General features: G+C 40.3%; 2 protein-coding genes across 2 annotated transcripts; both read right to left on the bottom strand.

Annotated features, from left to right (window-relative positions):
- Positions 1 to 4,140: 4,140 nt before the first annotated feature.
- Positions 4,141 to 5,070, bottom strand: LOC123825996 (vomeronasal type-1 receptor 1-like). Its single transcript, XM_045849672.1, has one exon. It carries the CDS (start codon positions 5,068 to 5,070, stop codon positions 4,141 to 4,143), a length of 930 nt encoding a protein of 309 aa, XP_045705628.1.
- Positions 5,071 to 15,514: 10,444 nt separating this feature from the next.
- LOC123826895 (vomeronasal type-1 receptor 1-like) lies at positions 15,515 to 16,438 on the bottom strand. The gene has a single exon (XM_045851139.1). The coding sequence runs from the start codon at positions 16,436 to 16,438 to the stop codon at positions 15,515 to 15,517; it is 924 nt and encodes a 307-aa protein (XP_045707095.1).
- Between the last annotated feature and the right edge of the window lie 5,549 nt (positions 16,439 to 21,987).

Genomic DNA, 21,987 nt, shown 5'->3' with positions numbered 1-21,987 from the left:
CAGGTCAGGATGGGAAGGAGCAGACTCCAGGCTGGTCAGACCTGGTGGCAGGCCAGGGTCTCATCTGCACGATGTCTAAAGCCCCAGAGGCCTATAGCAAGGGCCGTGGAGTCCCGGCCATATCCTGCCCAGGAGCTCATTTCTTATCTGAAGTTGCTCTGGGCTGGGTCCCTGCATGGCCCCCTTCACTGGCCTCCCTGGTAGGCATCTTACAGGGTGCACAATCACATGTGGGGTCTGGATGCTGGAAAGCTCTGCCTCAAAGTTCTGAGCCTCAGAGCTGCTTCCACTGTCCCTGACCCTTGTGCCACCAGCAGTTGACTACAGGGGATCCCACTTGGAGGACCCTGCTGGAGGCTGGCAGAATCAGGCGGTGCTTGAATGGGGACTCTGGCCCCATGGACTGCACTAAGCCTGTGCTGGGAGGAGCCACAACTCAGCCTCTGGGACCAACACTGGTGGTAACTATCCTGACCGGGGGCAATGGATGACTTGCATGGCACTGCAGAGTAGCTATCTGAAGTTTGTTAGCATGAACTTTCTGAGTGAATTTTATTGCATACCTGAAATTCACACAAGGTTCCCCAGTTAAGAAAAAAACAATGCCAGAATGCCACCATCTCTGTCAATATGGAATCTCAGTGACTTTGCATGTGAAACAACATAACACAAAAGCCTGCAAAGAGTGTTCAAAGGTGTTTAAATAAGTCATGGGCTGTTCTGGAGGAAACCTGTATCCAGAGGCACTACCTGGAATATATGTCTCCCTAGGCTAGCTGGCAAAGTGCAGCCCTGAGACGTGGATTTTACTGACAAGGAATGCTAAGAGGGTGAGCTTGAAGACACCCATACAGAGGTGTTCATCAGACAATGACTTGGGTTCACAATCTGGGTTGTCCACGATGACAAAACAGCAGCTAGAGAGTCAAAGCAGAGCTCATGGAGATCGGGATGGTGCATTTGCCATAGTTTCATTAAAAGACCTGTGGGAAAGACTGTGGTTGTGAATTTCAAGGGCCCATTGCATTTTCCTATGCAGGACAAGAACCATGGGGTCACTGGTCCAGACTATAAGGACCAAACACAAAACCTCAATAACAAAAACAATGTGGTTTGATTGTATTTTTTCCATGAACATTTATGCCCCTTGAAACAAATTGTTGTGATGTAGTGAGAATACATACATTTCTGCAAATTGTGAGGAATGCAGTCTACAAAGGTTGATCCCATACTAATGCTTTGGCTCTTCCTGGGGCTACTTACATTCATAGTAATAAAGGTATTTGTTATTAAGAGATGCAATAATTAAGTACTAGGGATACAATGTACAAAATGATGATTGTCAAGAAAAGTTTGCTGCCATCAACATGATACCAGCAGGAGTCTCCAGTCTGGGCTACAGTAAAAAAAGAAATTTAATCAGGTAAACCATTTACACACTGGGAAGAGGAAGCCTCCAGAGGAGAATGAAACTGTACTTCATTGCAACATGGGGGAGGCTCACTTACAAAATTCCTTCCCTTATTTGAGTTTGGTCCATGTTTATACAAATGAGGAATTCAAATCATACAATTCTCATTGGTCCAATTTTGTAGCATGGTCCTGACTGGTTCAAATTGTGCATTCTGATTGGTTGTTATGAAACTGCTCTGACTGACCAATTACTAGGCGCAAATGAGGACATATCAGTACAGATCTTATTGGATAGGGCAGGTCTCAGCCATGGCTATCCCCTCAGGGTTGAGTCTTGAATTAGGACCCTCACTCAGCTATGATGGTCTATGGAAAACAGCCTTATATGTAGAAAACACTTAGGGAACTTATATTACTGGCCTTCAGGCTTTGGAAGGAAGTATTTTGGAATTTTACTTTTTAGTGGAGAGGAGGAGCAGGACAGACTGAACTGACTCAGAGGCATTTCCTACTTCTCTGCTCAGGAAGGAATTCTTAAAAAAAGACCAATATTTAAAGTATCATAGGGCCTCATATTTTTGCACAAGCTTCAAACTTTCTCATGACTGTATACACCCATGTAAATAAGGATATAATATTCTTGTGGTAACTTTTTATTTATTTACTTATTTTTAGAGAGAGAAGTAGGGAAGGATAGGAAGAGGGAAAGAAACACCCATGTGAGAGAGAAACATCAATCAGTTGCCTCTTGTAAGCACCCATCCAGGAACCTGCAACCCGGAATGTGCCCTGACTGGGAATTGAACCTGTGACCTTTTGCTTTGTAGGACAACCTCCAACCAACTGAGCCATATCACTTAGGAATTCAGGTGAGTTAGTTAATTTTTTTTCATCCTCACCCAATGACATTTTTTTTCATTGCTTTTGGAGAGAGAGGAAAGGAGGAAAAGAAACATCAATGCATGAGAGGAGCATTGATTGATTGCCTCCCAGACATGCCTGAACCATGGATCATACGTGCTCAGACCAGAGATTGAACTGGCAACCTTTCATTCATCGAATGATACTCCTACCAAGTGAGCCACATGGACCAGGACTGAGATGACTTCTAAAATATTCCTTAAGTATACTCCTAACTTAAGGTGCTAAAGGTTTTCATTACAGGCCAATTGATCACAAAAGATAAAATCCCTTCTGCAATGTCACCCACCACTCACTTCAAGAAAGTTTCATTCTAAGAAAGTAACCAAAAAAAGACAAATCTATATCTATTTATCACCACCTTAATTTTTTTTAAAAATTTACATTCTGGATTGCTAAAGTAAAGTATACTTTACCTACAGTATTATGTTAGTTGTGGGTGTACAACAGAGTACTTAACATTTATATACCTTATACAATGATTGCAAAAGTCTGGTGACCATCTATCACTGGATAAAGTTAAAAATATTGATTGTACTCCATATGACTGATTTAATTTTTTAACTCAGATCATTGTTCATACTTTGGGAATGTGATATCCAAATCAGCGAACCCTATAACTAATGTTAAATCTGGTGAAAAGTAGGGCAATATGAATGACAAAGATCCCTCACAGATCATTTCCTTCAAAATAAATAAGATATAGTTATAGCATATGTATTTATTTTAAAAAAGGAATAAGAAGATTTCAAAATTTTAGAATTAAGCAAAGTATGAAGACTTACGCTTTGGTACTAAAAAACACTATTGATATTTTGATAGGCATAACTACAGACATTGCTATAAAATATATTAAATTTGAATGAGTAGATGAAATTATAGATAATGAATGATACATAAATCTTTTACAGTACTGAAGACCATGCTTAATTTTCTAGACAGAAATAATCAGACCTAGAAAAATACAGCTGTTATTTTAGGATATGAAAGTCTTGAACTTTTTGATTTAGGTGAATGTAGATGAGAAAAATAATTTAAATTATTTAGATACTTAAAATGACCCATGAGAAACTGATCATGTGTTTCCTTTGAGAGTTAATTCATATGAAACACTTTTCATTTGAGCTAAATAATAGTTATAGTATTACTAGAAAAAACAAGATTAGTTTATTTAGAGTTTATATATAATTTGAAATTAAAAGCACGTCTTTTTTACCCACTAGATTGTTTACCTTCTCTGTCCATAATGTTCTCAAAGGAAAGTTGGGACTTCTCAGACTGTCCTCAGCAGTTACCCAGAACATCCATCACCTTCAGTTCTGCTGTGCTCCCATCTATCCACACTCCCAACATTCAGGATTCATCTCACTCCCATGAGGTTGTACATGTCTTTCTCACATGGGTCTTCACAGGTAATTTTTCCCTGTCATAAAAAGATGAACTCAACAATGTTTGAAAATATATTTAAACAAAACAAAAGAAAACAGTTTCCAGGGCTCTCTAAGACGCCCAAAGTAGATAGACTTCCCAGGGGCCTTAAATTCAGGAATTTCCCTCCATTATTGCATTTTTAAGTGTCCAGGCCTTCCCCACTGAAGAACATAACAATTAGAATAAGGATTTTTTTGTTTCATTATACATGTGATGTTCACTTTTAGCTCCCTGTTAGCACTGATGCAGGCAGGCACATGACTGCCCTTATTTGCAACAGCATCACACATTCCTTACATTTCAGATGTCCCCAAACATTAACAAATGTTGGGATGAATATTTAATGACACTGAGAAGAGACTGATGGAACTAGGACTAGATTAAGAAATGCATTTCCCTATCCCAGCAGGGCAAGCAGAGCTGAGAGATCCGGGTGTCACTGATGATGAGCACAAAGGGGAAGAATGCTGGAAAAGATGATACCACAATCTCAGAGATGTTCAGCATCCACTGGCCTTGATTTGTTGGTAGAGTTGTATAAACTGACAAAATTAAATAGGCTGAATACACTGTAACAAAATTGCTCATCAGGATCAGGATGATGCATGTGGCTTTAGCCTCAAAGGAAGGTCTGTGGGAGAGTCTGCTGCTGCAAATGTATTGGACTCGCTGCTTGTGTCTGTGCAGGACAAGAACCAGTGAGCTACTGGCCCAGATCACGAAGCCCAAACTCATAAAGTGAGGGCAATAATAAATCACTGTAGTAAATGAGCCTGCAAAACCCTCATTTGTATGCCAAGAACAGTATACATAATTATTTTCCACACTGAAGTTCTTCCCGTTCAAGGGACCATTTATTACCATGGGAACAAATGAATTTATCAAAATTTGCAGGAACCAGCAAAGGGAACAGAGGAAGGCAATGAACTTCAGGGATCTAATCTTGAGCTCCATCCACCTCCAAATACTGGGGTTCAGCTTAATGGCCTGGAAGCCAAAGTAGAGACAGATGGTTCTTAAGGAAACTCCTATGCCCATGCTGTAAAAATAGAAGACACATTTACAACCATTATCATCCAGGAAATACCTCCATCCAGAAGCTGCCATTGCCTGAGGGATGCCTTTAGAGAAAAGAGTCACACAATTGGCTGAGACCAGCTGCAAGAGAATGAGGTCTGTGGGTCTAAAATTATGTTGGGTGAGGGAAGTGAAGGTATAAAGACAAAGGAGGAAGATATTTCCCAGGAGGCCAATTCCTGTCTGAGTGAGGAACACAATCCTCATGTCCAAGCTGGCGGAGAGCATTGCATCAGAAACTGCAGGGTATGGGTTTTAACTAAAGTCAGAGAAATGAAGGGCGAAAGGAAGATAAACGTGTCACCATTACCATGTCCTTCACTTTTTAAGGCTTATGCTCTTCCATATATTCTTACTTGAACTGGACAATTAGAATTTTGGCTCACGTTTCAAAGGCAGTTCAATAAAGACTTGGATGTTAAACAGTCTTGGTATGAATGTCCAGGGTGAATGCAGGAGGCTCAACTGCACAACCGGGTTCCCTGCAGAGGCAGAGAGGAGGGAGGGAGACTCTGTATACAGATACCACCCTTCCCCACGATATAGTCTCACATTAAAAAGGCAAGATACAGAAAATGTGTAAGAGTATTTTTTAAGAATATAAACACAGAAGTTTGGGGGTAGAAATGATCTGGATAAAGGGCTGGAAATGTAGGCTAGGCTTCATGAAGTAGTCTGAGTTCTGTTTTTGACATATAGAAATATAAATATATCACACAATTGTTGAAAAACAATAAAAATCAGATGTTAGAATCCATAAAATTCAAAGTGAAATGAAAAAATTATGCTGATTGTCTATCAACATGGTATTCTATGTGTACTTGTAAGAAAAAGGTCAAGTTACTGGAAATCAGAGGCAAAGATGAAGGCAGAAACACTTGAAAAAAAATGGTAAACTGCAAATTATCCTAACATCACTAAATTGAAACATGTGAATTAGTCTATTAATTTAATTGGTACCTTGGAGTAGTGAACACACAGTACAATATACAGATAATGTCTTATAGAATTGTACCCCTGAAACTTATATATTTTATTAACCAATGTCATCCATATAAATTCAGTTAAAAAAATATAACTGGTAAATAAGATTTTTTGTGTAAAAGACAAAAGGTTATATATGCATGAAATATAATTTTAAACAAAATCTATAATCCTATAAATTTGAAAAGAAATAATGCATGTAGTACATAAATTTAAAACACATATATATTCCCTATTTACTTTCCTGAAAGAGTCTACTAGGTGGTCCTCGGTAATGACCACCTACAGTAATTAACTGTGATATATAAATGCCATTTCTCACTAAAAGAAAGCAAAACTTGGAGAGAAGTAACACTGTTGGGTGTGCGGCAGAAAACATCCAAGACCTCCCTAAAAGGCCTCGTCAAGTATAATACTGAGCCACAGGTTTCCTTAATTAAGCTTTTTATTTTTGTCCCTAATGTGGGAGATGGAATGAGCATTCCTTTTCTCTAAATAAATGTTCCTGTCCTCATAAGGAAAGAAACATTAGAACATATTCTTACAGACTCCATTTAGTCCAACATACTCTCCCCACAAAAACAAAAAGAAAAGCAAATTCACATACAGCACCTGTCAGTCAGACACCAGTATTGCCTCAGCAGCTAGAACCCATCTTGTCTGACTTATTGTTTGTCACTTGCCTGGAACATGAAGCCTGACAGTGAAATCCTGTGGGTCCCTGAGTGCGGTCAGGGACAGAGAAGAGATGACTTCAGAGAGAGCTGTAACAGGGAGGAGAGGTATCAGACAGTCTCAACACAGGTGAATGAGCCTGGCAATATGACATCACTTTCCTAAAATAAATCTGTCCCAGATATACATGTGTGTGTGTCTGTGTATGTGTTATAGTTTTATGTTCCAATCCCAAGACACAGAATCATTTATCATATGTTATCACTGAATTTTCTAAAGAAGTCCATCTCAGAATTGGATACTTATCTGAACAGAGTTGCTACTTATCTGGCTGGCATTTGCAGCTGGGGCAGTGGGTGCCCTGGGAGGCACCTGTGCAGGTGTGGAAAGTAGCATCTCAACCTGTTATAAAGGTTGTGGCTTTCATTATCTCATCTCCTTGTTGGAAAGTGATTATCATTCCATATGGGATTATAGTGACAATGTCTGCAAGGGGGAGCAGAGTGTCTCTGAAAAACATTTGCTAATTGTGGAAAGTACAGAAAGCTATTAAAGTGAAGCAGGAAAATACCCATGTGAAGTGGCAGAAAAGACCAGGGGAGACCACCCATTTGAAACCAATAATAATCCCAGTGGAAGTTCAGTAGAGGACACAGAGATCTAGTGAGTGAGAGATGTCAACACCAACTCTGCTGGATTTTTAATTGCCTTGTCACCTTGGTGGTTTCTCTTCAAAATATGGTTCTTTTTTAATTCCCTAAGACCCTGTGGGAAATCAGACTGAAGGGAGGACAATAACTCAGGAGTTAGGAGTAGCCAGAGTACCTCAAATAGACAGAAGTATTGCAGTGACACACTTATTCAGTGTTTCAAGGAAGATTAATTTTATAGCTTATGTGGGTCACACACTTCTCTTGGTATAGAAGATGTATCTGCACATAAAACATTAAGATGATTTTGCCCTTACGGAATTTTTATTCTGGTTCAGGGAAACAGATTATAAGTGATGTTTCCAAGATATTAAGTCATGCAATATGTCATTAGAAGCTGGTGGGCTCTATGGAAAAGATAGAACAGGACGCAGGTGTAGTGAAACATGGGAGAAGGCATTGGGTGCACACTCAAAAGGATGTCCTGGTAGGACTCACACTGAAGACACCATGTTAGAAAACACTCTAATGAGATGAAGAAAACCAAGATGATTTCTCCCTTTCCAAACCATATACATGCGTATTTTCCCTATCATTGACTAAACTGTCCCTATGGACTAACACTGAAAGTCAATATACAGAGTGGTAGTTGTCCTTTCATCCCTGAACTGAGGTGAAATATTTTAATAATAAATCTTATGTGTAGTGCTTGCAATAGGATATTTTACTGTTGTTTTTAGTACCTACAGAAGTTTAAGGAAGAGTCCTCCTAATTATAGTTTGTTTTAAAAATGTCAGGAAGGTCCTGGCTAGTGTGACTCAGTAGTTGGAGCATGGTTCCATAACCAAAGGGTTGTGAGTTTGATTTCAGGTCAGGGCGCATACCTGGGTTGTGGGTTTATCCCCTTCTGGGCATAGGTGCCATGACAATTCATCCCCCCACCCGCATCCTGTGCCACCCCCACTGTCCCCAAGCAGTCCCAGCTTGGATTTCAGGTCTGGGTGTGTACAAAGACATCAAATAGATGCTTGTCTCACATGGATGTTTATCTCTACCTTTCCTCTCTCTCTAAAAATGCAATGAAAAAAAATGTCCTTGGGAGAGGACAAAAGAAAAAAATTAAACTGTCAGGAAGGGCTGAAATTGCATTAAATACTTTAATTCATTTGAGTTGATTGTGAGATATATCTAGTTTCCCACTAGGCAAGCAAATGACATGATTTTTGTATTTTAAAAATTTTGATATAATTTCAAACTTAAAGAATTGCTGCAAGGATTTAAAAAGTTACACTCATAAACACTTTTATACAATTTAATAAATGGTTCTCTTTTGTCCCATTTAGTTTGTCCTTTCTCCCTTTCTTTATAAAAACACATCATACTCATGTATTTGTATGTTTATATACACACATACATATACTATAACCTCTGAATGATTGATGTGTAATTTGGAAAGTTTCTCCTCTTTACCACTGAATACTTCAGTGCATAATTCCTGGAAGCACAGAAACTTTCTTGTTTTCTAAAGATTTTAGTTATTTATTTTTTAGAGAGAGGGGAAGGGAGGGAGAACAAGAGGGAGAAAATCATCAATATGTGGTTGACTCTCATGTGGCCCCCACTGAGGACCTGTCCCACAACCTAGGCATGTGCCCTGACTGGGAATCAAATCAGTGACCCTTTGGTTCTCAGCCCACACTAAATCCACTGAGCTACACCAGCTAGGCCAGAAACTTTTTTTGTATACAATCAGAGAACTATAATAAAATCAGGAATTTCACCATGGGCATAATTTAATTGAAGCAATGGAGAACACATGGCCATCATTTGTCAAGACAGTGCCCTTCTTGAGTATTTTAATTTGTGCAGGGCCAAATCCAAATTCATGTGTTGCATTTAGTTTTCATGTGGCTTTAGATTCCTCTAATATTTTTTAAGTAAAAGTTCTTTAGCTTTCAACTGAGTTCTTTGAACTTGTCAACTTTTGAAGATTACAGGTTCATTGGTTTTAAAATCTTCCCTGTCTCTCAAATGCTTTCAAATGACTAGAAGAAGCTTTGGAATATCTAACTGGGAAACAGCAGAGTGACACTATGTCGTTGTCAAGATATCGTATCAGAAGGCACATGATGTCGCATGTTTTTCAATAGTGATTATGTTAATTTTTATCATTTTAATTTTGTCAGGCTTCTCAACTTTAAACATACCAGTTTTCCATTACATTTAGTAAACAATTAGTAGGATAAATTTGAGCCTGTTTAAATATCCTGACCCATATCAATCTTTCAGCCCTCGCTTTAAAAAACCACTGATGATTTCCTAACTATTATTACCAACCAGTCTACCCTTCCTCTGTGCAGTTCTTGCTGAAGTTTTAAAGCTTAATTCAGACCGTGTCCTCCTCCAAACAACCCCCATGTCTTCCAGTGTCCTAAAAACAAAGGTACAGCCCTTCACCTGCTAGTCCACGAGCCACTCCTCACACTCTCGGACCCCTGAAGATGCAAGGAGCCGGGTCCCCATATCCTCCTGTGTCAGAAGGCCCTGCTCGCGTTCACACCGCGGACCCTCAGCGGGACACCCTCTCCCACCCCCACGTGCGCCTCGCGGTCCCAAACGCCGTGGCCTGGGCAGCAGGATGTGATGGGCGCCCCGCACCGGGGCTGCAGGGCTCGGTGGGGAGTGGGGCGAGGGCTGCAGAGACCAGCACTCGGCGCACCGGGGCACCACAGCGGGGCGGCCCCCAGCGGACCTGGACCTCGTAGGCTAGGCGGGAAGGAGCGGCGGCGGGGTTGGTCCGTGACCCAGCCCCTAGCGGGGGGTCACCAGGGGGCTTCGCAGTGGAACTTCTCACTTGCGTCTGTGCAGTGCAGACAACTGCCCGCTATCCCCGCCCGCCGCCCGCCCCCCCCTCCCCCCGCCTTCCTGGTTCGTATTTTCACCAGATTCAGTGGCCACGCGCCTAGCAGCCCGTGAGTCAAGAGGGAGTCCCAACCACCCGCCCCAGGAGAAGCCTTGTGTGGAAGGGAAGCATCTTTCCTCAGCGTTCAATGGCTCCGAGTGGCAGTCATCTACTACAGGCTTTCTGGCCAGTCTGGTTTAGTTGCTGCCATCTCCAGTTCTTAATCCAAAACCACGTGGCACTGCCTAAGGCCCTTCTCTCCTTTTTGACATGCGTGGTCTTGCTGCACATGGATGCCTGCCTTTTACCTTAAACCCCAACCTTGCTCCTCCTCTGTATCCCCACTTCTCACACCTCCCACAATGGCCTACACCTGCTAGCACTCTGGTATTTTCTGTCTTTGTTGGCCGCCATTGTTAGTCCAGGCAGGTATGGCCCCGTGGCTGGAGCAAACCGAACTGTTTCCAAGCTCTCTCACAGGTGTTGTAAGCAAAGGAACAGCCTCCCACCTACATAACAGGTGAAAGTCATGCCCATCTTCCTGGCCCAGGCAGTCTGTTTATTCACCATCACTATCAAGCTAGCCTACTGTTACTGATATGCAAAGTAACTCTCAATGGCCCTGTTCCAAGTCTCTCATCCCATAGCCAGGTTTATGGGGGATATCCTACATTCCTCGACACCCCAAGTTCTGGACCCTATTCCACACCTATTACATTCCTTGGAGACAATATGGGTTTGGTTACAGACCAACTGCAATAGAGCAAATATCACAATAACAGTAGTCATGGGAATTTCTTGGTTCCCCAGGCAATGTCTCAGAACCTCAGAATGGATTCTGTTCAGTAGAAAAATGCCCCCTCTGTCCCGTCCTCTGGTTATAGCCCAGAGCTCAGGAGCCCAGGTCAAACTAATCAACCCAGGGAGGACCCTGAAGGTCCCACCCCATCTGGACAAACAGGACTTTTTTCCAGCACCCTTCACCTGACACAGCACAGGGACTCGAGTGTCTGATACCTGGAAGTGCTCAAACACATGCCCGAGCACTGGGAGGAGCCTGGAAGCTGGCATTTGTCTCTTGCACTGGGAGGAAGAAACTTGTCCTTCTAGGGGGTGATTTGGGGTGGGGGGGCTAAGTGACCACCAGTTTTGCTCAAATGCTCTGAGAGGACGAACACATTATTTTAGCCACTCTCAGAGTTTCAGACCCATGTGGTCAGCCACTCCAGCATCTTTCAGCCACACCTGCAACCCTGAACCTGGAAGTGAGCAAATGTCATCTGACTGTTCCTCATGTGCTGTCATCACAACCCTTCATTGGGCCAGGTCAGGATGGGAAGGAGCAGACTCCAGGCTGGTCAGACCTGGTGGCAGGCCAGGGTCTCATCTGCACGATGTCTAAAGCCCCAGAGGCCTATAGCAAGGGCCGTGGAGTCCCGGCCATATCCTGCCCAGGAGCTCATTTCTTATCTGAAGTTGCTCTGGGCTGGGTCCCTGCATGGCCCCCTTCACTGGCCTCCCTGGTAGGCATCTTACAGGGTGCACAATCACATGTGGGGTCTGGATGCTGGAAAGCTCTGCCTCAAAGTTCTGAGCCTCAGAGCTGCTTCCACTGTCCCTGACCCTTGTGCCACCAGCAGTTGACTACAGGGGATCCCACTTGGAGGGACCCTGCTGGAGGCTGGCAGAATCAGGCGGTGCTTGAATGGGGACTCTGGCCCCATGGACTGCACTAAGCCTGTGCTGGGAGGAGCCACAACTCAGCCTCTGGGACCAACACTGGTGGTAACTATCCTGACCGGGGGCAATGGATGACTTGCATGGCACTGCAGAGTAGCTATCTGAAGTTTGTTAGCATGAACTTTCTGAGTGAATTTTATTGCATACCTGAAATTCACACAAGGTTCCCCAGTTAAGAAAAAACAATGCCAGAATGCCACCATCTCTGTCAATATGGAATCTCAGTGACTTTGCATGTGAAACAACATAACACAAAAGCCTGCAAAGAGTGTTCAAAGGTGTTTAAATAAGTCATGGGCTGTTCTGGAGGAAACCTGTATCCAGAGGCACTACCTGGAATATATGTCTCCCTAGCCTAGCTGGCAAAGTGCAGCCCTGAGACGTGGATTTTACTGACAAGGAATGGTAAGAGGGTGAGCTTGAAGACACCCATACAGAGGTGTTCATCAGACAATGACTTGGGTTCACAATCTGGGTTGTCCACGATAACAAAACAGCAGCTAGAGAGTCAAAGCAGAGCTCATGGAGATCGGGATGGTGCATTTGCCATAGTTTCATTAAAAGACCTGTGGGAAAGACTGTGGTTGTGAATTTCAAGGGCCCATTGCATTTTCCTATGCAGGACAAGAACCATGGGGTCACTGGTCCAGACTATAAGGACCAAACACAAAACCTCAATAACAAAAACAATGTGGTTTGATTGTATTTTTTCCATGAACATTTATGCCCCTTGAAACAAATTGTTGTGATGTAGTGAGAATACATACATTTCTGCAAATTGTGAGGAATGCGGTCTACAAAGGTTGATCCCATACTCATGCTTTGGCTCTTCCTGGGGCTACTTACATTCATAGCAATAAAGGTATTTGTTATTAAGAGATGCAATAATTAAGTACTAGGGATACAATGTACAAAATGATGATTGTCAAGAAAAGTTTGCTGCCATCAACATGATACCAGCAGGAGTCTCCAGTCTGGGCTACAGTAAAAAAGAAATTTAATCAGGTAAACCATTTACACACTGGGAAGAGGAAGCCTCCAGAGGAGAATGAAACTGTACTTCATTGCAACATGGGGGAGGCTCACTTACAAAATTCCTTCCCTTATTTGAGTTTGGTCCATGTTTATACAAATGAGGAATTCAAATCATACAATTCTCATTGGTCCAATTTTGTAGCATGGTCCTGACTGGTTCAAATTGTGCATTCTGATTGGTTGTTATGAAACTGCTCTGACTGACCAATTACTAGGCGCAAATGAGGACATATCAGTACAGATCTTATTGGATAGGGCAGGTCTCAGCCATGGCTATCCCCTCAGGGTTGAGTCTTGAATTAGGACCCTCACTCAGCTATGATGGTCTATGGAAAACAGCCTTATATGTAGAAAACACTTAGGGAACTTATATTACTGGCCTTCAGGCTTTGGAAGGAAGTATTTTGGAATTTTACTTTTTAGTGGAGAGGAGGAGCAGGACAGACTGAACTGACTCAGAGGCATTTCCTACTTCTCTGCTCAGGAAGGAATTCTTAAAAAAAGACCAATATTTAAAGTATCATAGGGCCTCATATTTTTGCACAAGCTTCAAACTTTCTCATGACTGTATAAACCCATGTAAATAAGGATATAATATTCTTGTGGTAACTTTTTATTTATTTACTTATTTTTAGAGAGAGAAGTAGGGAAGGATAGGAAGAGGGAAAGAAACACCCATGTGAGAGAGAAACATCAATCAGTTGCCTCTTGTAAGCACCCATCCAGGAACCTGCAACCCGGAATGTGCCCTGACTGGGAATTGAACCTGTGACCTTTTGCTTTGTAGGACAACCTCCAACCAACTGAGCCATATCACTTAGGAATTCAGGTGAGTTAGTTAATTTTTTTTTCATCCTCACCCAATGACATTTTTTTTCATTGCTTTTGGAGAGAGAGGAAAGGAGGAAAAGAAACATCAATGCATGAGAGGAGCATTGATTGATTGCCTCCCAGACATGCCTGAACCATGGATCATACGTGCTCAGACCAGAGATTGAACTGGCAACCTTTCATTCATCGAATGATACTCCTACCAAGTGAGCCACATGGACCAGGACTGAGATGACTTCTAAAATATTCCTTAAGTATACTCCTAACTTAAGGTGCTAAAGGTTTTCATTACAGGCCAATTGATCACAAAAGATAAAATCCCTTCTGCAATGTCACCCACCACTCACTTCAAGAAAGTTTCATTCTAAGAAAGTAACCAAAAAAGACAAATCTATATCTATTTATCACCACCTTAATTTTTTTAAAATTTACATTCTGGATTGCTAAAGTAAAGTATACTTTACCTACAGTATTATGTTAGTTGTGGGTGTACAACAGAGTACTTAACATTTATATACCTTATACAATGATTGCAAAAGTCTGGTGACCATCTATCACTGGATAAAGTTAAAAATATTGATTGTACTCCATATGACTGATTTAATTTTTAACTCAGATCATTGTTCATACTTTGGGAATGTGATATCCAAATCAGCGAACCCTATAACTAATGTTAAATCTGGTGAAAAGTAGGGCAATATGAATGACAAAGATCCCTCACAGATCATTTCCTTCAAAATAAATAAGATATAGTTATAGCATATGTATTTATTTTAAAAAGGAATAAGAAGATTTCAAAATTTTAGAATTAAGCAAAGTATGAAGACTTACGCTTTGGTACTAAAAACACTATTGATATTTTGATAGGCATAACTACAGACATTGCTATAAAATATATTAAATTTGAATGAGTAGATGAAATTATAGATAATGAATGATACATAAATCTTTTACAGTACTGAAGACCATGCTTAATTTTCTAGACAGAAATAATCAGACCTGGAAAAATACAGCTGTTATTTTAGGATATGAAAGTCTTGAACTTTTTGATTTAGGTGAATGTAGATGAGAAAAATAATTTAAATTATTTAGATACTTAAAATGACCCATGAGAAACTGATCATGTGTTTCCTTTGAGAGTTAATTCATATGAAACACTTTTCATTTGAGCTAAATAATAGTTATAGTATTACTAGAAAAACAAGATTAGTTTATTTAGAGTTTATATATAATTTGAAATTAAAAGCACGTCTTTTTTACCCACTAGATTGTTTACCTTCTCTGTCCATAATGTTCTCAAAGGAAAGTTGGGACTTCTCAGACTGTCCTCAGCAGTTACCCAGAACATCCATCACCTTCAGTTCTGCTGTGCTCCCATCTATCCACACTCCCAACATTCAGGATTCATCTCACTCCCATGAGGTTGTACATGTCTTTCTCACATGGGTCTTCACAGGTAATTTTTCCCTGTCATAAAAAAGATGAACTCAACAATGTTTGAAAATATATTTAAACAAAACAAAAGAAAACAGTTTCCAGGGCTCTCTAAGACGCCCAAAGTAGATAGACTTCCCAGGGGCCTTAAATTCAGGAATTTCCCTCCATTATTGCATTTTAAGTGTCCAGGCCTTCCCCACTGAAGAACATAACAATTAGAATAAGGATTTTTTGTTTCATTATACATGTGATGTTCACTTTTAGCTCCCTGTTAGCACTGATGCAGGCAGGCACATGACTGCCCTTATTTGCAACAGCATCACACATTCCTTACATTTCAGATGTCCCCAAACATTAACAAATGTTGGGATGAATATTTAATGACACTGAGAAGAGACTGATGGAACTAGGACTAGATTAAGAAATGCATTTCCTATCCCAGCAGGGCAAGCAGAGCTGAGAGATCCGGGTGTCACTGATGATGAGCACAAAGGGGAAGAATGCTGGAAAAGATGATACCACAATCTCAGAGATGTTCAGCATCCACTGGCCTTGATTTGTTGGTAGAGTTGTATAAACTGACAAAATTAAATAGGCTGAATACACTGTAACAAAATTGCTCATCAGGATCAGGATGATGCATGTGGCTTTAGCCTCAAAGGAAGGTCTGTGGGAGAGTCTGCTGCTGCAAATGTATTGGACTCGCTGCTTGTGTCTGTGCAGGACAAGAACCAGTGAGCTACTGGCCCAGATCACGAAGCCCAAACTCATAAAGTGAGGGCAATAATAAATCACTGTAGTAAATGAGCCTGCAAAACCCTCATTTGTATGCCAAGAACAGTATACATAATTATTTTCCACACTGAAGTTCTTCCCGTTCAAGGGACCATTTATTACCATGGGAACAAATGAATTTATCAAAATTTGCAGGAACCAGCAAAGGGAACAGAGGAAGGCAATGAACTTCAGGGATCTAATCTTGAGCTCCATCCACCTCCAAATACTGGGGTTCAGCTTAATGGCCTGGAAGCCAAAGTAGAGACAGATGGTTCTTAAGGAAACTCCTATGCCCATGCTGTAAAAATAGAAGACACATTTACAACCATTATCATCCAGGAAATACCTCCATCCAGAAGCTGCCATTGCCTGAGGGATGCCTTTAGAGAAAAGAGTCACACAATTGGCTGAGACCAGCTGCAAGAGAATGAGGTCTGTGGGTCTAAAATTATGTTGGGTGAGGGAAGTGAAGGTATAAAGACAAAGGAGGAAGATATTTCCCAGGAGGCCAATTCCTGTCTGAGTGAGGAACACAATCCTCATGTCCAAGCTGGCGGAGAGCATTGCATCAGAAACTGCAGGGTATGGGTTTTAACTAAAGTCAGAGAAATGAAGGGCAAAAGGAAGATAAACGTGTCACCATTACCATGTCCTTCACTTTTTAAGGCTTATGCTCTTCCATATATTCTTACTTGAACTGGACAATTAGAATTTTGGCTCACGTTTCAAAGGCAGTTCAATAAAGACTTGGATGTTAAACAGTCTTGGTATGAATGTCCAGGGTGAATGCAGGAGGCTCAACTGCACAACCGGGTTCCCTGCAGAGGCAGAGAGGAGGGAGGGAGACTCTGTATACAGATACCACCCTTCCCCACGATATAGTCTCACATTAAAAAGGCAAGATACAGAAAATGTGTAAGAGTATTTTTTAAGAATATAAACACAGAAGTTTGGGGGTAGAAATGATCTGGATAAAGGGCTGGAAATGTAGGCTAGGCTTCATGAAGTAGTCTGAGTTCTGTTTTTGACATATAGAAATATAAATATATCACACAATTGTTGAAAAACAATAAAAAATCAGATGTTAGAATCCATAAAATTCAAAGTGAAATGAAAAAATTATGCTGATTGTCTATCAACATGGTATTCTATGTGTACTTGTAAGAAAAAGGTCAAGTTACTGGAAATCAGAGGCAAAGATGAAGGCAGAAACACTTGAAAAAAAATGGTAAACTGCAAATTATCCTAACATCACTAAATTGAAACATGTGAATTAGTCTATTAATTTAATTGGTACCTTGGAGTAGTGAACACACAGTACAATATACAGATAATGTCTTATAGAATTGTACCCCTGAAACTTATATATTTTATTAACCAATGTCATCCATATAAATTCAGTTAAAAAATATAACTGGTAAATAAGATTTTTTTGTGTAAGACAAAAGGTTATATATGCATGAAATATAATTTTAAACAAAATCTATAATCCTATAAATTTGAAAAGAAATAATGCATGTAGTACATAAATTTAAAACACATATATATTCCCTATTTACTTTCCTGAAAGAGTCTACTAGGTGGTCCTCGGTAATGACCACCTACAGTAATTAACTGTGATACATAAATGCCATTTCTCACTAAAAGAAAGCAAAACTTGGAGAGAAGTAACACTGTTGGGTGTGCGGCAGAAAACATCCAAGACCTCCCTAAAAGGCCTCGTCAAGTATAATACTGAGCCACAGGTTTCCTTAATTAAGCTTTTTATTTTTGTCCCTAATGTGGGAGATGGAATGAGCATTCCTTTTCTCTAAATAAATGTTCCTGTCCTCATAAGGAAAGAAACATTAGAACATATTCTTACAGACTCCATTTAGTCCAACATACTCTCCCCGCAAACAAAACAAAAGAAAAGCAAATTCACATACAGCACCTGTCAGTCAGACACCAGTATTGCCTCAGCAGCTAGAACCCATCTTGTCTGACTTACTGTTTGTCACTTGCCTGGAACATGAAGCCTGACAGTGAAATCCTGTGGGTCCCTGAGTGCGGTCAGGGACAGAGAAGAGATGACTTCAGAGAGAGCTGTAACAGGGAGGAGAGGTATCAGACAGTCTCAACACAGGTGAATGAGCCTGGCAATATGACATCACTTTCCTAAAATAAATCTGTCCCAGATATACGTGTGTGTGTGTGTGTGTATGTGTTAGTTTTATGTTCCAATCCCAAGACACAGAATCATTTATCATATGTTATCACTGAATTTTCTAAAGAAGTCCATCTCAGAATTGGATACTTATCTGAACAGAGTTGCTACTTATCTGGCTGGCATTTGCAGCTGGGGCAGTGGGTGCCCGGGAGGCACCTGTGCAGGTGTGGAAAGTAGCATCTCAACCTGTTATAAAGGTTGTGGCTTTCATTATCTCATCTCCTTGTTGGAAAGTGATTATCATTCCATATGGGATTATAGTGACAATGTCTGCAAGGGGAGCAGAGAGTGTCTCTGAAAAACATTTGCTAATTGTGGAAAGTACAGAAAGCTATTAAAGTGAAGCAGGAAAATACCCATGTGAAGTGGCAGAAAAGACCAGGGGAGACCACCCATTTGAAACCAATAATAATCCCAGTGGAAGTTCAGTAGAGGACACAGAGATCTAGTGAGTGAGAGATGTCAACACCAACTCTGCTGGATTTTTAATTGCCTTGTCACCCTGGCGGTTTCTCTTCAAAATATGGTTCTTTTTTTAATTCCTAAGACCCTGTGGGAAATCAGACTGAAGGGAGGACAATAACTCAGGAGTTAGGAGTAGCCAGAGTACCTCAAATAGACAGAAGTATTGCAGTGACACACTTATTCAGTATTTCAAGGAAGATTAATTTTATAGCTTATGTGGGTCACACACTTCTCTTGGTATAGGAGATGTATCTGCACATAAAACATTAAGATAATTTTGCCCTCATGGAATTTTCATTCTTGTTCAGGGAAACAGACCATAAGTGGTGCTCCTAAGATATTAAGGTATACAGTATGTCATTAGAAGCTGGTGGGTTCTATGGAAAAGACAGAACAGGACACAGGTGTAGTGAAACATGGGAGAAGGCATTGGGTGCACACTCAATAGGATGTTCCTGGTAGGACTCACACTGAAGATGCCATGAGAGATAATGCTGTAATGAGATGAAGAAAACCAAGATTATTTCTCCCTTTCCAAATGATATACATGCATATTTTTCCTGTTAGCTAGTAAACAGTCCTTAGGAAATAACATTGGAGGTCAATATATAGAGCAATTGTTCTCCTTTCATCCCTGAACTGAGGTGAAATATTTTAATAATAGATTGTATGTGTGGTGCTTGCAGTAGGATTTTTTTTTACTGTTGTTTTTGGTACCTATAGAAGTTTAAGGAAGAGTCCTCCTGATTCTAGTGTGTTTTAAAAAATGTCAGGAAGGTCCTGGCTAGTGTCACTCAGTGGTTGGAGCATTGTTCCATAACCAAAGGGTTGTGAGTTCGATTTCTGGTCAGGGCACATACTTAGGTTTATTCCCTTTCTGGAGTGGACACCAGTGACAATTCCTTACCCACCCCCCCACCCCCTGCCCCATCACTCTACTATCCCATCATGCCCCCAGTGCAGTCCCAGCATGGATTTCAGGTCTGGGTATGTACAAAGACATCAAATAGATGCTTGTCTCACATGGATGTTACTCTCTGCACTTCCTCTCTCTCTCTAAAAAAGCAATGAGAAAATAAAGTCCTCAGGTGATGACAAAAAGAAAAAATTAAAAATGTCAGGGAGGGTTGAAATTACATTAAATAATTTAATTCACCTGAGTTGATTTCATGATATATATAGTTTCTTACTTGGCAATCAAACACATGCCAATTTTTATATTTTAAAAAGTTTGATACAATTTCAAAGTTCAAGAAAAGCGGCAAGGATTTAAAAAATTACACTTATATGAAGTAGTATCCCATTGTGGTTTTAATTTGCATCTCTCTGATGACTAGTGATGCTGAGCATCCTTTCATATGCCTCTGGGCCCTCTGTATGTCCTCTTTGGAAAAGTGTCTGTCCAGGTCTTTTGCCCATTTCTTAATTGGGTTGTTTGTCCTCCTGGAGTGGAGTCGTGTGAGTTCTTTATATATTTTGATATCAAACCCTTGTCTGAGGTATCATTTGCAAGTATATTTTCCCATGTGGTTGGTTCCTTTTTCATTTTGCTGATGTTTTCTTTAGCCATACAGAAGCTTTTTATTTTGATGAAGTCCCATTTGTTTTCTCTTTCCTTTATGTCCCTTGGAAAACAGTACAGAATTTCCTCAGAAAACTGAAAATGGAACTGCCTTTTGACCCGGCAAATCCACCGCTAGGATTATATCCTAAGAACCCTGAAACACCACTTGAAAAGAACCTATGCACTGCAATGTTCATAGGGGCACAATTTATAATATCCAAGTGTTAGAAGCCACCTACATGCTCATCTGTAAGTGAATGGATAAGAAAACTATGGTACATTTACACAATGGAATACTACCCAGGAGAAAGAAAGAAGGAGCTCCTACCCTTTCTGACAGCATGGATGAATCTGGAAAGCATTATGCTAAGTGAAGCAAGCCAGGCGGTGAAAGACAAATACCATGTGACCCCACCTATAAGCAGAACCTGATTAATAAAACAAACAAGTAAGCAAAATATAAACAGAGACTTTCAAATAAAAAGCAGACTGATAGTAATAAGAGAAGAGGAGGGGAGGGATAATGGGAAAAATAGGGGAAGGGTCACTAAGGAACATGTATAAATGACACATGGACAAACCAAAGGGGGTAGGATCAACAGTGGGAGGCAGGGATTGGTGGGATGGTGAGGAATGGTGATGGGAAAATGGAGACAAGTGTACTTGAAAAACAATTAAAAAAGAGAAAAAAGAAAACAACAACAGTGGAAATATAAAAAAAAAATAACATGTTACTAACAATGAATGGGCTAACAATGAGATCAACAAAAAAAATCAAAAGATACATTGACACAAATGAAAATGAGAACGCAATGAACCAAAAATCTGTGGGACACTGGGAACGCAGTCCTAAGATGGAAATTCATAGCATTATAGGCCTAGCTCAAGAAACATGAACGAGTTCAAATAATCGATCTAAAAAAGCAAGTTACACTTGTAAACATTTTTCACAGGTTAAACAACTGTTTATTTTTTGCTCTATTTACTTTATCCTTTCTCCCTTTCTTTCCAAAACACATCACACACATGCATTTGTATGTTTATAAACACACATACATATATAATATCTTCCAAATAACTGGTGTATATTTTGGAAGTTTTCTCCTCTTTATCACTGAATACTTCAGTGCATAATTCTGGAAAGCACGGGAACTTTCTTATGTATAACAGGGGAACTATAAGAAAAGCAGGAATTTCAACATGAGCACAATGTAATTGAAGCAACAGATAATACATTGCCATCATTTGTCCCAACAGGGCCCTTCTTGAGTATTTCAATTTGTGCAGGGCCAAATCCAAATTCATGTGTTGCATTTAGTTTTCATGTCACTTTAGATTCCTTTAACATTCCTTTAATAAAAGTTCTTTACCTTTCAGCTGAGTTCTCTGAACTTGTCAACTTTTGAACATTACAGGCTCACTAGTTTTAAAGTGTTCCCTGTCTCTCAAATGCTTTCAGATGATTACAAAAAGCTTTGGGAAATCTGACTGGGAAACATCAGAGTGGCAATATGTCATCAAGATGTATCAGAAGGCACATGATATTCCATGTTTTTCAATACTAATTATGTTACTTTTTATCACTTTAATTTTGTCAGGCCTCTCAACTTTAAACATACTAGTTTTCCATTATATTCAGTAAATAATTATAGAATATATTTGAAACAATATAAATATCCTGACCATATCCATCTTTCAGCCCTTGTTTTAAAAGCCACTGATGATTTGCTAACTTTCTGAGTCTCTAGTTACTAGTTGATATTTCCAGTCCCCCTATTATCAATGAATTCATTTATGCACATGGTTTCATGGGTTCTGAAATATTTCAGTGAGTTATAATATGCGATTTTCCTTTTTGAAAAGTTTTCATGGGAA

Source organism: Phyllostomus hastatus, unplaced genomic scaffold (genome assembly GCF_019186645.2).
Source record: "Phyllostomus hastatus isolate PE091 unplaced genomic scaffold, TTU_PhHast_1.1 phas_contig_133, whole genome shotgun sequence".
NCBI classification, from domain to species: Eukaryota; Metazoa; Chordata; class Mammalia; order Chiroptera; family Phyllostomidae; genus Phyllostomus; species Phyllostomus hastatus.
This window is presented reverse-complemented; position numbering and strand designations above follow the sequence as displayed.